Genomic DNA, 14,149 nt, shown 5'->3' with positions numbered 1-14,149 from the left:
AATCTATAATGTGAAAAATGGCACTCTGAAAGTGGTGGCAGAAAGTAGACTTTAGCCCTGTAATACTTAAATTATGGAAGATTCAAATATGTCAATTCTTGTCCCTTCTGTTAAAAAGTAAATTTAAGACAAAAAAAAAAACTGAAGGAAAAATACAGTTTTCTCTATTTTAAAATCTGTTCAACTGACTATTAACTGTAAAAAGAAAACCTGTTAACATAATAATGCTTCCAAACCTAGACACTAGAGGGAGTCTTAAGTACAAATACCTAACAAATTAAGTTGTATAAATCAAGCCGCTTTAAGAACAATGAAAATTGGGTTTTTATTCATTGTAATCACCTCTGTTGAATATTACAAATTCTATAATTATAATATGTATTTTAAATATTACAATATGTAAATACATTAGTTAAGTTATATTACCTTGAAAATAATTTAAAAATTTAAGTGATGATTTATCCTTTACTGCATTACTAAGATATTCAACAATATTTCAAAACAGTAACTAAATTAATTCAGAGCATTTTCTTTCAAGTTATATTTAATTTTCACAACAGATCTATCTAATTTGGAAAAGCATGATCAACAGTTTAAAAGAGATAAACACAGAGTGGGAATGAGAGGTTTGCCCACATTTAAACAAACAGTAGTAGGATAAAAACCAGCAGAATTGATTTGAATACTAATGAATAAATGTCCCCAATAAAATCCCCAAACTGCACTCATTGATGTTTTTCACTTTCTGATATCATTACTGATACAATACAAACATATGCTTTTGTTTTTCCCAAAGGAGAAAGGAAAAGTTATAAAAAATCATTTATCAGCAATACAATCAAGGCTAAATTATGCTAACGTTCTTAACACATAAAGGGAAAAACTGCCAATGATATAATAAAGATTATCTTATAGCTCACCAACACTGGACAATTTAGAATCATAAAATCTCAGAACAGGATGGAATCTTAGAGGAGCTAATCTAACTCCCCCAACCCTTCATGAACTCATTTTCCTGTGACCACACATCCTAATGTAGTCTACTCCAATTTCAACTGCTTTTATAATGAAGAAATGCCAATGGTACTAAAATGGTGAAGCAGAAAAAATGAAACACCACGAGATGGATAGAGAGAAGATAACATTCTGTAATGAAACAATATACAAGTAATTAGGAGACAACAAGGCCAGAATTTGACAAGTATTACCCTCTTCCAAGATTCTGACAAATACTTTGGGCTCGTGTTGCACTGAACTCTCCTATGTACATAATCTTATTAAAATTAAATAATTTCAATGATTACGAAAATGTCACAATTAACCTACATGGGGCAGTGAATTCTTTTTTTCATATAGGAACTAATCATTCTCATGCACAGATGTAAAAGATAAAAGTAGTATCCCAGTAATTATTTTGTGTTTTTAAACCTATTCCTTTTCAGAACTAAAAAAAACTAATTTGTATATATTTATCATTGTCAATTTTTAAAAATTTTATTTAACTTTAAATTTTTAAATACTTGTATTACCAAGTACACTTTTTCTTTATATAAATGCTATCCATGTCCACTGAAAAAATAAGAATTCAATTCATTAAGTCCAACAATTTGACATTCACACTACACTGTGAAAAGTTTGCACAAATTAGAAATTTTAGAATAATATATGCTTATGCCTTTGTTTTAAATATATATTAAAGCATAAAACATTTTTTGTTTTATTCTAAATAGTTGTATTTTAAAAATCATCCACTAGTGAGATAAGAGGAGGGGAAAATAAAAAATTAAAACGACCACTTAAATCTAGTCATGGTACTGTTACTTTAAAAGTTCATCTTTTCAAACTGCATTGTAATGTTAAATTTTACCACAACTTCTAAATTAAAATATTACTTTTATACAATGATACTCAAAAAATACTAAGAGTTCATAAACTCAATAATAATTAATAACAGTCATGCTTTGTTTCTTCTTAGTAGATCAGCATATGATATAATATAGTTTAGAACTCGGTCAACTACTCAGATGTATATTTTATATTTTTGGGATATAAATTATTTTAGACCTAAAATTCATGTAATAAAGGATACCAACTTTTAGTTTAATAAGTACAATGAATGATATCCTAGTAGTTTTTGAAAAATTATTTTATTTCACATTCTCACAGAACATTACATATTGGCAACTATGCATCAGAAACTTATGCTTTGGCATGAATTTTATGACACCTATAAAATGAAATGTTTCTGAGCAAGACAGAATTTAATAAGGGTTAGTTTAGAAAGTTATTTGAGATTCCACTCAATAAATCTTTACTGGGCAGCTACTGTGTCCAGGAACCTCAGTAGGCAATGGGCATGCAAAAATTGAAAATCTATGATTCTGGCTCTCTAACATTCTACTGCCTAATATAGAAACAAAACATTTAAAAAAAAAAAAAAAAAAAAGGTTATTTCAGTATAATATGGGAAACATACAGTAGTTAAGAGCAGTATATTGGGAATACACAGGAAGGGCACTATGCCCAGTCTAAGGATTTAAAAAAAGACTCTTAGAAAACAGGAGAATGGAAATCATGAAAAAATAAGTATTAGCAAATAAGTAAGACTAGCGATAAGAATACTGACATTCCAAACAATAGCCAAGACTCAAGGGAAGATGGAAAATAATCATGATGTTTGTTTATACAAGGACAAAAAAAAAAAAAATTCAGGCAAGATGATGAGAGTTTTTAGATATAAGGCCAAAAAAGGCTGGATTGGTGGGAAGGTGGTAAGGGCCATTACATGACATGCTGTGGAATTTGAGATTTTATTCCACCGGTAAGTCAGTGACTAGATTTACAGATGAGAGAATGATATTTCTTTTAAGTGCATCTCTCTCATTGCACAGTGAATGAAGGGAGCAATAGGTAAAGCAAACAGGTGGTTATAACAGTCCCAGGAAAAATGATAGAGGCCTGGACTAATGATATGATAAAAAACATAGTTAGAACATAAAATTATAGGAATTTGTGATTGCTTCCAAATGGGGATGAAAAAGAGGGAGGGAGAAGTCATCCTAAGTAAAATACCCAGGTTTCTCACTTGTAAAAAAGTGCTGTTGATGCCACTGAGTTAGAGAACAAATGCAACAGAATAGTTGTTGGCTTGTGCAATGTCCAAAAGGAAAAACACTTTGTAGGAATGGTCCTTTCCTACTTCTGGGCCATACAATCTTACTGTTCCATATCCTTTCTTATATTTTTTCTTCCTCTCTAAAAAAATCAAAAGCTGCTGATAACCCAAGCCTGATTTATCTTAAAAAGAAAGGTAAATATCAGCTCCCAAATGCTTAGCTTACTTAAGACTAATTAAATCATTAGACCTTATGCCAAATGTAGATTAATTTACTACAGCCATCAAAATTATCTCAATTATAATACCTATTGGATTAAAAATAAATGTACTAATTATGGAAACAAACTTTAAATTTCTTATCTTTTAATACTTCAAATTAGAATACCACACCTAAGTAGTTCCAAATTCGTTGCTACTTTGTTACCTTTGAAAGACAACTGCTTTCTGCCAATATTAATATGCTGAACTTACCAGATTACATTATAATGCATTTTTTAATTTTCACACAGCCAGGAGTCTTTTCTTCTTTGCTGATTTTTTTCAATCTGTATTGTCGGATCTCTCTCACCAATGTATAAAAAGCATCCTCCACTCTCTGCATTGTAAAACACAACTTCTTTAAAGTCTGTTTCATTGGTAAGAGTAATTTATTTGGACAGCCATGTAGAAGAAGTTTGAAATTATAAGCTTTACTTGAGAATTTTTTTTTTTAAACAGACATCAGATTGTTTGAATAAAACTGAGGATGCAGTTTTAAAATATGGGCTACAATCCTGGTTTGGTCTTAAAAGTCAATTTTGTTTTTTAATGGAATTAGAAAAATTTTTTTAAATTTTTAATTAAGAATTAAGGGAGATTATGAAAAACCTAAATACAAGTATTAGTATCTGTTTATCAATTAATGCAATCATTTTAGTTTGCTAGTCATGGAATTAAAACCGAAACTGAATTACTATTAAATTATTATTAAAACCTAAATTATTTATTTGACTTAGGCAAACAGGTGATTTATGTACCAATGATTTTCACTCTTCCTGCTCCCCACCCCCTCCATGGACAGTGGGAAGAAAAATTGTACAATAGGGATATACAACAGTTTTTTTTGTTTGTTTGTTTTTTTAAAAGCATTTCAAAATATAGGTTAGTCAAGAGACAGGAATTTTGAGTTTTTTCTTCAATTACTACACTTTCCAGTTTATTTCTATGCCCACAAGTGGAGCTGAGACTGTGACTTCTGTGGATGAATAACTACATTATTTAAATTAAAATGTTAAATGAGGGCTGTATACCATAATATAAAAACATCATGAGAATTGTTTAAAATACACAAACAAAATAGCAGCAATGCATTTTGTACCCTTACTACAGTCTTAAAAATAATTTTTAGAACACTGTCCAATCATACTGGCTTTGTACTTTCTATTCTAATTTAAGTAGTCTAAAAGGGTTTTTCCAGCTTAAGGCTATGATAAGAATGCTATGACAACAAGCACAATCATATATAGCCATATGGAGATAAAGTTTTTAATCTGTTCCAGTCCAGAAAACTGGGCAGTGGCCAAAGGGGACAAACTGCTTAGTTAACTGTACTACTAGTTTGTCCAGAAAACATACCACCAAAGTAAAGTTTACATCTGAAAGAAATGCACAGAAATATTAATCTACATATAGTGCAAATTAGTTTAAAACATATAATATTTCTGTTCATGCTTCTATAAGAAAGATTTAAGTCCTTAGGAAAGCTGGTGTAGCTTACTGCACATTTAATTTTAAAAGCTTTTCCATTATTTTAATTTTAATTTTAGAATAAATTATTTACTTTGGGGATTGGCATATCCTAACTTTCTGGGATTAGTAACATCAGTGTTTCTATTGAACCAAATGTAACAAAATGAACCCAGCACCTAAAAAGCTAATATATATCAAAAGTATTACTTATAGTTTTAAATTCAATCAGACACAGAGAATTGGCCATTCAGTATTAACTGAAGTAAGCCAATGACTAGGGCTTAATTTTTGCATGCAGAAGTCATCTGTACATCTGTTGCCTACAAAAGTTAAGAAAAAGACATCTTGATTCTTTAGGGCACATTAATTTTTAAAAATCTCAAGAGTATATTAAGAACTGCTTCAGTAGAGTTTAGTAATTTACCTTTAAAGTAAAAACTTGGTTTAAAATTCAGCAGGCATTTAAATAATGTGATTATATATTAAAATGCACATCTCGAGTTACTAAAACATACACCATCTAGTGATATATTTCTATTCAACTATCTAATAACGAAAATCATTATAGCCCAAGAATTTTTATCTTATGTTTAATGGAATCAATTTAATCAACTAGGTAGCTAAGCCAAGTAAAAATAAAAATTTCCAACTACTTTCTGAAAACATTAAATATGACAGCACTTATTAGATCCCCACCTGTACCTGTAAATAGAAGTTTTAAAATAATTTATATTTATCACTAATTCTCAAGAGGAAAATGTTTATTTGTACTCATTTCTCCTTCAAAAAGAAACTTTCATTATTAAGATAAATAATTTAAGCCATTAAAATAACTTTTGTAAAGCATGTAAAATGTAGGGCTGGCTGGTTAGCTCAGTTGGTTAGAGCACAGTGTTATACCACCAAGGTCAAGGGTTCAGATCACCATACTGGCCAGCCGCCAAAAATTTTAAAAAAAAAAAAGTAAAGCACGAGTTCTGTCATTTAAGATTTTTTCACAAATAATGTTTTCAATTTGAAAATCAACTCAAGAAACTTTAAAATATATATATCTATACATATACATACACAAACCAGGTAAAAGCTCACAATTCCCTAAATTTTTTTAAGAATGTAAACTTTTATTTCTGTTTAAAAAAAAAAAGTTACAAGATCAATGTAGAAGTACCCAAACATGCTATGGGGGGTGGGGGGTGGGGGGGGCAAGAAACAGGGTATTGGTCCTGTTTCTACTAATTTAGCAGAAGCAAAGTTTGATTGTAACTTCTTTCAGTATGAATGTGCTTACTTTTATAGTGTGAGCATTCCCATCACCAGTAATAGAATACATGATTTTTGTTTCCAGCAATGCAGAGAGAGAATTGGAAGCCAATAATTAAAAAGATTACTACCCACCACCATAAACTCAGTGATAGGAACTCAGTGGCTACAATAATTAAAAACAATGAGAAATAGTTATTCCAGAGTAACTTTTTCCATTTCTTATTTTTACTAAGATGACATTTAAATTAGACCTTAAAGAATCAGTTATTTACCACATTTTTTCAGACTTAAATTAGTTATTTCTTAATAATATCAAGAGAACATAAGAACACTGTTATTTATCCTTGTGTGCACCTTCAACCACTTGCACTGGCTCCTACTTTTAAAAACTGCATATAGTATACACCTATGAAAGAGTACACTGGTTTTGTAGTCTAAAAATTGCAGATAACTTTTTAAGATAAAGTATAACTGAAACAGATATTTAATACCCACTGTGCCTAGTCTCTAAGCTCTTAACTGGCATTCAATAATTTATTCCTGAGAATATGGCTTGTTGTCACATATACTCATTTTCAAATGTCACTTATTAAACTGTAAGAACTGAAAATATTTATGAAAGAAAATTGTACAAAATTGTATAAGTATAAATATGTAAATTATTTTAAAGTCAAGAGATTTGACAATATTTTCAACTCAACTGTTATCTGAAAACATGTTTGTAAGTCTACAGATACAGAGCACTCCCACTTTTACTTTCACCACTTTTACTGGTGAAAGAACTGTTAACAAATAGTTATCAATCTATATCTTGGTGTTTATGCTTTCACTAAGATATTTCATCTTAACCAAGTTATTTGTTCATGTTTAATCTGCAAAATTCTTGCACAACTCTTTCAAGGAAATAATATATTAAATATCCTAACTATATACAGATGCAATATCAACCTTCTTGGAGGAAGGGAATGTAGAACAATATGCATTCTAAAAACCAACTCTGCGTCCCTGACTTTCTCAAGAAAACTTGCCAAACTATAGCCCATCTCAGGTACTACTGAAATGCAGCAATACCACTACTTGGTAATTGTTTTGTCCACTTTTAACCACAAAAAGCTAAAGTTAAAATATTAATCTCATGTACACTAACTCAACTACTATTAGAGAGATATGGCACATAGGAAGTTTTTTGTTTGTTTTGTTACAATAATTTCATGAGAAGCTTTCTTTAATGGAGTTCTTCTAACAACTAATTTTAAATATCTAGAGATTAACAACAAAACCAGGAAATTAATAACAATGTTTTTAAATCTGTAAAACTAATTTTTACATTATGTTCACGTTGGGATCTCCAGAAAGCAAAAAAGCTGAATCAAAAGTAGCAGATACTCAGTACTCTGCTTTTGCCATCCACTTTACTGAATCCTCCCCACTATTGATGTTAACAGACTGGAAACACAAAGGTGATTCCCATGGTGTCAATCTTTCATTTTCAACAGCCTTTGCCAACAACAGCCATGGACTGCCCAAAGGGACCAGAAAAATCTGTCAATTACTAACAGATAAATGTGAACTAGGTAGCAGTCCTTACACTATAAACGTAGGGACCACATACAGCACACTAACAGAAAATAACTCTTTTTGCCTTTCGGATGTAGATTGAACAGATCATTAAGAACACAAATGCATTATATTATAGCCAGGTTAATAAGCTTTTTAAAACTACAAAATAATTAAGTTGGTAAAAATATATACCATTCTGCAATCCTTATCTTAAAAAGTACTAGAACAAAATTTCTATTTCTCTTTCACAAAACACGTTTTACTTTAAAATTACTAAGATTAGCCTGTAAAATTTAAGTTGAAAGTCTGACCTAACTTCTAGTGTCTAATCAAACATTAAAGTTACCCAGAGAATCAGGGCTCAGTAAACTGCAACCCATATATAGGCCAAATGCAGCCACAGTTTATATTTGTACTATGCATAAACTGACAATAATTTTTGCATTTTTAAAGGGCTATTAAAAAAATGTGCAACAAATACCACTGGTCACCCTCAAAACCTAAAATACTATCTGGCCCTTTACAGAAAAAGTTCACCAGCCCGCAACTTACACATATCTATAAGAACTTCTGTTCCTACTAATCTAAATATAATTCTTTTGGGTGTTTGTGTTTTAGGCTCATAATCAAGACCAAAACTTAGAGCATAAAACAAGTTGCTGATAAAATGTAACAAGGATATGCACATTTACTTGTTCAAATAACAAATACATAAACTGAATAACAGATGAATAACAAAAACTGGAGATATAAAACTTATTACACTTACTATTAAACTTATTAAAATTTACATATTTCATTTCAAAATCTTTACAATTACTCAAAATAGCTCTCTAAAGTCTTCCAAAAGCATGCAAATATCGAATTAATTTCAACAGAAGAAAATGAGTAAACTTTTCAAAGGCAAATTAATTTCTAAGCAAATCAACAAGTCCCTTAATAAAAAGGAATCAAGAACAGAAAATAAATATCTAAGTTTAACAACAGAAATTGCATAAAAAAATCAATAAAACAGAATATAAACAAAGGGAACTTCAAAAAGTTTGCAGAAAAATAGAACTGAAAGATAACAGAAATTTTTCCATAAACTTTTTGAAGTACCCTCATATGAGAAAAACTGAGCACTAGGTGATGAAGTACCAGTATTTTTTATATTGTATCCCTCTGTATTGTCATTAGATGATCCACATAAATGTCTACAAATTTAAGTTCACTTCAAAAAGAAACAAAACAAGGCCACAAAATAGTATAAAACCTAAAAATCCATTTTAAAAGGAAGCCAGGTATTTTTCCAATCAATTTTGAATGCTGTGGTATATTAAAACATTAATGTCAAGCAAGAGGAATCAATTAGTACTTCTGAGGCAGTAATCAGACAACAAAGAAAGGCAAGACAGCTATTGTAGGCCCTTAATCAAATGAGAAGTAGAGAGCAACACTGTGGGAATAACAAGAAGACTCCTTTTACTGTCCTCTTGCCTTTCTACTCTAAATGTGGTCTGTGTACCAAAACTAGCATCACCTGGGAACTTGTCAGAAATGCAGAATCACAGGTCCCAACCTAAACCCACTGAATTAGAGTTTGGACTTTAATAAGCCCAGTTGATTTGTATTCACATTAAAGTATGAGAAGCATTTCTCTACTGCAGTCCTTCACAACATTAGGCAAAATCTCAAGTTTCTTCTTAAGCGAGTATAATGAAATGTTAAGGTTACAATCTAAGTAGTAGCAAATGTTTTCAATAAAATTCTTTTAATTTTATATTTGGAAAATTTCCACAGTAAAATGTTGAGAAAAATACACATTACAATAATGTTTTCTGAGTACCTTCTCTTTTAAGAAAAATTAAGGAGACTGGTCAGAGATGACCAGTAGGAAAAAGACAAAAACCAAACCTCTTCCTAGTCTTTGGAACCTGGAAATGAATTTGAATGAAATCTTAATTCCTCTGAAGTAAAGTGAAGTGATGCACAGCAAGTCTTTCTTTAGCCTATAAATCACATTTTAGTAAAATTAACCGCAAAAGAGATACTTGTCTGATAGTGAAACTACAGAAATTGTTTTTAATCCCAGAACAAAGCAAAGACTTCAAATAGAATTCATTGTGGGGTTTTTTTGTTTTTTGTTTTTATTGTGTACCAAATTTTTACAATGAAAACTAAAATGTTCACTAGTCTACAAAGCAGCTAGAGGTACCTTTGATCTCCCACTAGGGAAGTAAGACATATATACTAGTTGAATAATGACTTACATTTAAATATTTATTCCTTTGCAAAATTCAGTAAAACTTTTAAAATGCCTGTTTTTGTAAATTTAACCATGTAATAGGTTGTTCACTCATAAATTTTTTTAACTCCTAGCATTACATAAGTTAAATTCTACAAAATCGGTTTTATGGGCTCACAGGTACACATAACCAGAAAAAGCTCAAAACAAACGTACTATGGAACACAAACTGATCAATTTCTTAGCACATGAAAATTATATCCTACCATGTCTCTATGTATTCCTTTCTAAGATTTTTTTCTATATGTTAAACTGTTATTTCATACAATTAATTTAAATAATATCAACTGAAATTATTTTACCTAGAGAAATAGTTATTTTTAAAATTAAGATAATTTTTGAAATAAAATTCAGGTTCCATCAGGCATTAATTTTTGTCAGAACAATGCAGTAAGTGAATAACTGAAGAATCTTATTTACTTTTATTTATTTATTTATTTTTTGGTGACCGGTAAGGGGATCGTAATCCTTTGGCTTGGTGTCGCCCGCACCGCGCCCAGCCAGTGAGCGCACGGGCCATCCCTATATAGGTTCTGAACCCGTGGCCTCAGCGCTCCCAGAGCCACACTCTCCCAAGTGAGCCATGGGGTCTGCCCAGAATCTTATTTTCTTTCTAAATGTCCTCTTGTTTTAACGAAAACTTTCTCCAAAAGTAAATACATCCCCCCCCAAATTCTGCCAAAGTAAAATTCTTCAAATACAACAAAATTTAATCTAGAAACATATGACATAATACTCTTAAAAGCACTTCTAAAATAGGAAACTCAAAATTTGTTCCCCTGTTGTCTTTATGTATATAACAGTAAAAATATTCCTACAATTCTTGAATCTTAAATTTAAGATGTGCCCGAGAAATTTTCAAGGTAGATAGAAACCAAAGCCAAAAGAAATATCTTGGACAATGGATTAATTAAGAAGCACTTCACTCTTAAGAGAATACCTACTAAATGAACGTTGTTTTATTTCCTATTTTAGCATAAGAGACAGAAAATTTGATAAATCACACTAAATGATATAATAACAGTTATGCAATCAAGTATTTAAGTTTATTAATGTCCTTGCCCTCCTGCTCCCCAAATAATATTATTGGAATATATATTAGTAAATTATGATTAATGATTAAAATCATTTGATATATTTTGCAGAAAATACATTTTTATTCCAGTTTTACTTACCTGTCTTGTCTTTGCTGATGTTTCAATAAAAGGAATTCCGTAACTTCTTGCTAAGTCCTGAGCCTGTTTTGTGTCTACTGTTCTAGAAGGCAAATCACATTTATTTCCTACTAGGACCATAGGTACATCTTCAGAGTCTTTAACTCTTTTAATTTGTTCTCTGGGGAAGAAAAAAAAGTTACAGCAGAAGCATTAGTAACACAAATATATTTCAAAAGCTGTCTACAATTTTGTCTTGTAAAATTTGGCTGAAAGAAAATTTTAATGTAATTCTTAGTTCCCACCCATACCAAATTTTCTTTGCTTCTCCTTTAGTTATTTTTTTCTCCATCTTAGAGACCTTATATATATCTTAAAAGGTCAAATACTTATAAGTATAGTAAAACTAGGGAGATCACAATGATAAAACAGAAGATACTAAAAAGTTCTGAACCAAAAGTGCTTTGCCAAATTTTAAAAAACTATAATCTTATAAATGATATATGTGGTTAATCTCAGATATTATATATGATTAAATGTATATGTATAGAATTAAAAATATTTTCATAAAAAATGAATTTCAGCATTAACATAACTTTCACATTACTTTCTCAAAAAAGAGTGACAAGTGGCAAGATTTTGATTTCTGTGAACACTGAAGTTACTGCATGCACTATTTATTCTGCTAAAAGCCCTTCTATGTGTTGCTAATTTCAGTATAAGATGTGCATACACTTTAAATTTGTGGCACAATTATATTCCTTCACAATTTTAGGTGAATTGCAAAGATGTAACATGGAAGAAGGTACACAGGAGACAACAGAACTTGTTCAAATGCCCAGTTCCTCTACTTATTAGCAGAGTAAACTTGGATAAGTTAACAAATTCCATATATTTATTACTCTATAAAAATACTACCAATACCACCCACCCAAACTTTTTTTTCTCTACTACTAGACTACAGAATAAACATGTTGTAGTAAATGTTCTTAAATAAAATGTTAAACCTTTTTTTTTTTTTTTTTTTTTTTTTTTTTGTCATTTTTTCATGACCGGCACTCAGCCAGTGAGTGCACCGGTCATTCCTATATAGGATCCGAACCCACGGCGGGAGCGTCGCCGCGCTCCCAGCGCAGCACTCTACCAAGTGCGCCATGGGCTCGGCCCAAAAATGTTAAACCTTTTAACTAGGCAAACTCACATGCAGAGCCAGTAAGTGGAATATTTGCTTAATATGCAGTTTTATAAAAACTGTAAACCCTCAAAGAAACAGAATATAAAATATATTTTATACAATAGTGTTTTATATTTTATAAAATATTAAAAATATTAAAAAATATTTTATACAATAATAATACAATATTTTATACAATAATAGTTTTAAAGTAGGCAAATTTATTTTTTATTTTTTAAATTTATTTATTTTTAAAGTACACAGACTTGTCAGATGCTTTAAAAATAAAAATGTAATTGCTCTAATTCTTCAATCTTTTACAATTTCAGAGTTTTTTGGGTTTTTTGTTTTAATATATCAGGCCATTGTTTATCCGATCCAAGAAATTCTATGCTAAATATATGTGATCCGGGGCTGGCCAAATTAGCTCAGCTGGTTAGAGCACGGTGTTTAACACCAAGGTCAAGGGTTTGCATCCCCATACAGGCCAGCCACCAAAAAAAAAAAAATAATAATAATAGTAATAAATTAAACATATGTGATTTTTGAAAAAGATATTGAGTGGTACCATCTCAAATCACCTTTTCATATTTTTGTTTACGGTTTTCATTTTTATGATGTATCTAAAAAGTTTAAAGTCTTGTTTTCTCTAGTGTAGAGTAGTTAAGAGTACAGGTTTTGGAGTCAAACAGGCCTAGGTTTCAATCCCGGCACCACTATGCAATGTGGAACAAGTATCTCAACTGCTCTAATCCTCAAACACTTCATTTGTAAAATGGGGATATTACCTATCTCACCAAAATTACTTTAAAATTTAAATTAGATAATATATGTATGGCGGTTAGCAAAGACTAAATAAATTAAAGTTACAATAACTCCTCAATGTCAATTTATTATATTCAACTTAAACCCACCTATAATGGTGAATATCTTCAAATGATTTAGTATTATTTATGGCAAATACACAAAGAAAGCCCTCCCCAGTCCTCATGTACTGGTCCCTCATTGCACTGTACTCCTCTTGACCTGCTGTGTCGAGAATATCCAAGAGACAGGTTTCTCCATCAATTACTACTTGTTTCCTGTAGGAATCCTGAGAAGGGAGAAACACAGTCTGGATTATTATAGTGCACCTTTTACTTTTTAAAAGGTGTTATACACAACTCAACAAAAAGACAAACAACCCAATTCAAAAATGGGCAAAGGATTTGAATAGATATTTCTCCAAAGAAGATAGACAATGGCCAATAAGTACATGAAAAGATGCTCAACATCAACAATCATTAGGAAAAATGCAAACTAAAACCACAAGATACCACCTTGCACCCATTAGGATGGCTATTACATAAAAAAAAATTTTTTTTAAAAACCCAAAATACTAATAAAAACAAAACAAAAAATGGCAAATAACAAGTGTTGGCAAGAATGTAGAGAAACTGGAATCCTTGTGCATTATTGGTGGGAATGTAAAATGACACAGCCATTGTGAAAAACAGTTTGGCAGTTCCTCAAGAAGTTATAGGTAGCATCACCATATGACCCAGTAATTCCATTCCTAGGTATATAACCAAAAGAACTGAAAGCAGGGATTCAGACACTTCTATACCAATATTCATAGCAGCGTTATTTACAATAGCCAAAATATAGAAATAACTTAAGTGTCCATTAAGAGATGAATGAATAAACAAAATGTAAGACTTCATACATACAATGGAATATTACTCAGTCATAAAAAGGAATGAGGGCTGGCTGGTTAGCTCAGTGAGTTAGAGCATGGTGCTGATAACACCAAGGTCCAAAGTTCAGACTATGTACCAGCCAGCTGCCACAAAAAGAAAAAAAAAAAAAGGAAAGAAATTCTGATA

The 14,149-nt window shown here is 30.8% G+C and overlaps 1 protein-coding gene across 2 annotated transcripts in view; it reads right to left on the bottom strand.

Moving 5' to 3' along the window:
- The window catches only part of KRAS (KRAS proto-oncogene, GTPase), a 41,089-nt gene that overhangs the window by 5,607 nt on the left and 21,333 nt on the right, over positions 1–14,149 (bottom strand). For both annotated transcript variants that reach the window (XM_063075601.1, XM_063075602.1), the window contains exons 3-4: positions 13,199–13,377; positions 11,132–11,291 (exon numbers count right to left, since the gene is read on the bottom strand). In XM_063075601.1, the coding sequence (XP_062931671.1) occupies positions 11,132–11,291; positions 13,199–13,377 (339 nt within the window). The remainder of the gene's footprint in view (positions 1–11,131; positions 11,292–13,198; positions 13,378–14,149) is intronic.

Source organism: Cynocephalus volans, chromosome 12 (assembly GCF_027409185.1).
Source record: "Cynocephalus volans isolate mCynVol1 chromosome 12, mCynVol1.pri, whole genome shotgun sequence".
Taxonomy (NCBI): Eukaryota; Metazoa; Chordata; class Mammalia; order Dermoptera; family Cynocephalidae; genus Cynocephalus; species Cynocephalus volans.
Note: the sequence above shows the minus strand (reverse complement) of the source record. Positions and strands in the feature narration are given on the sequence as shown.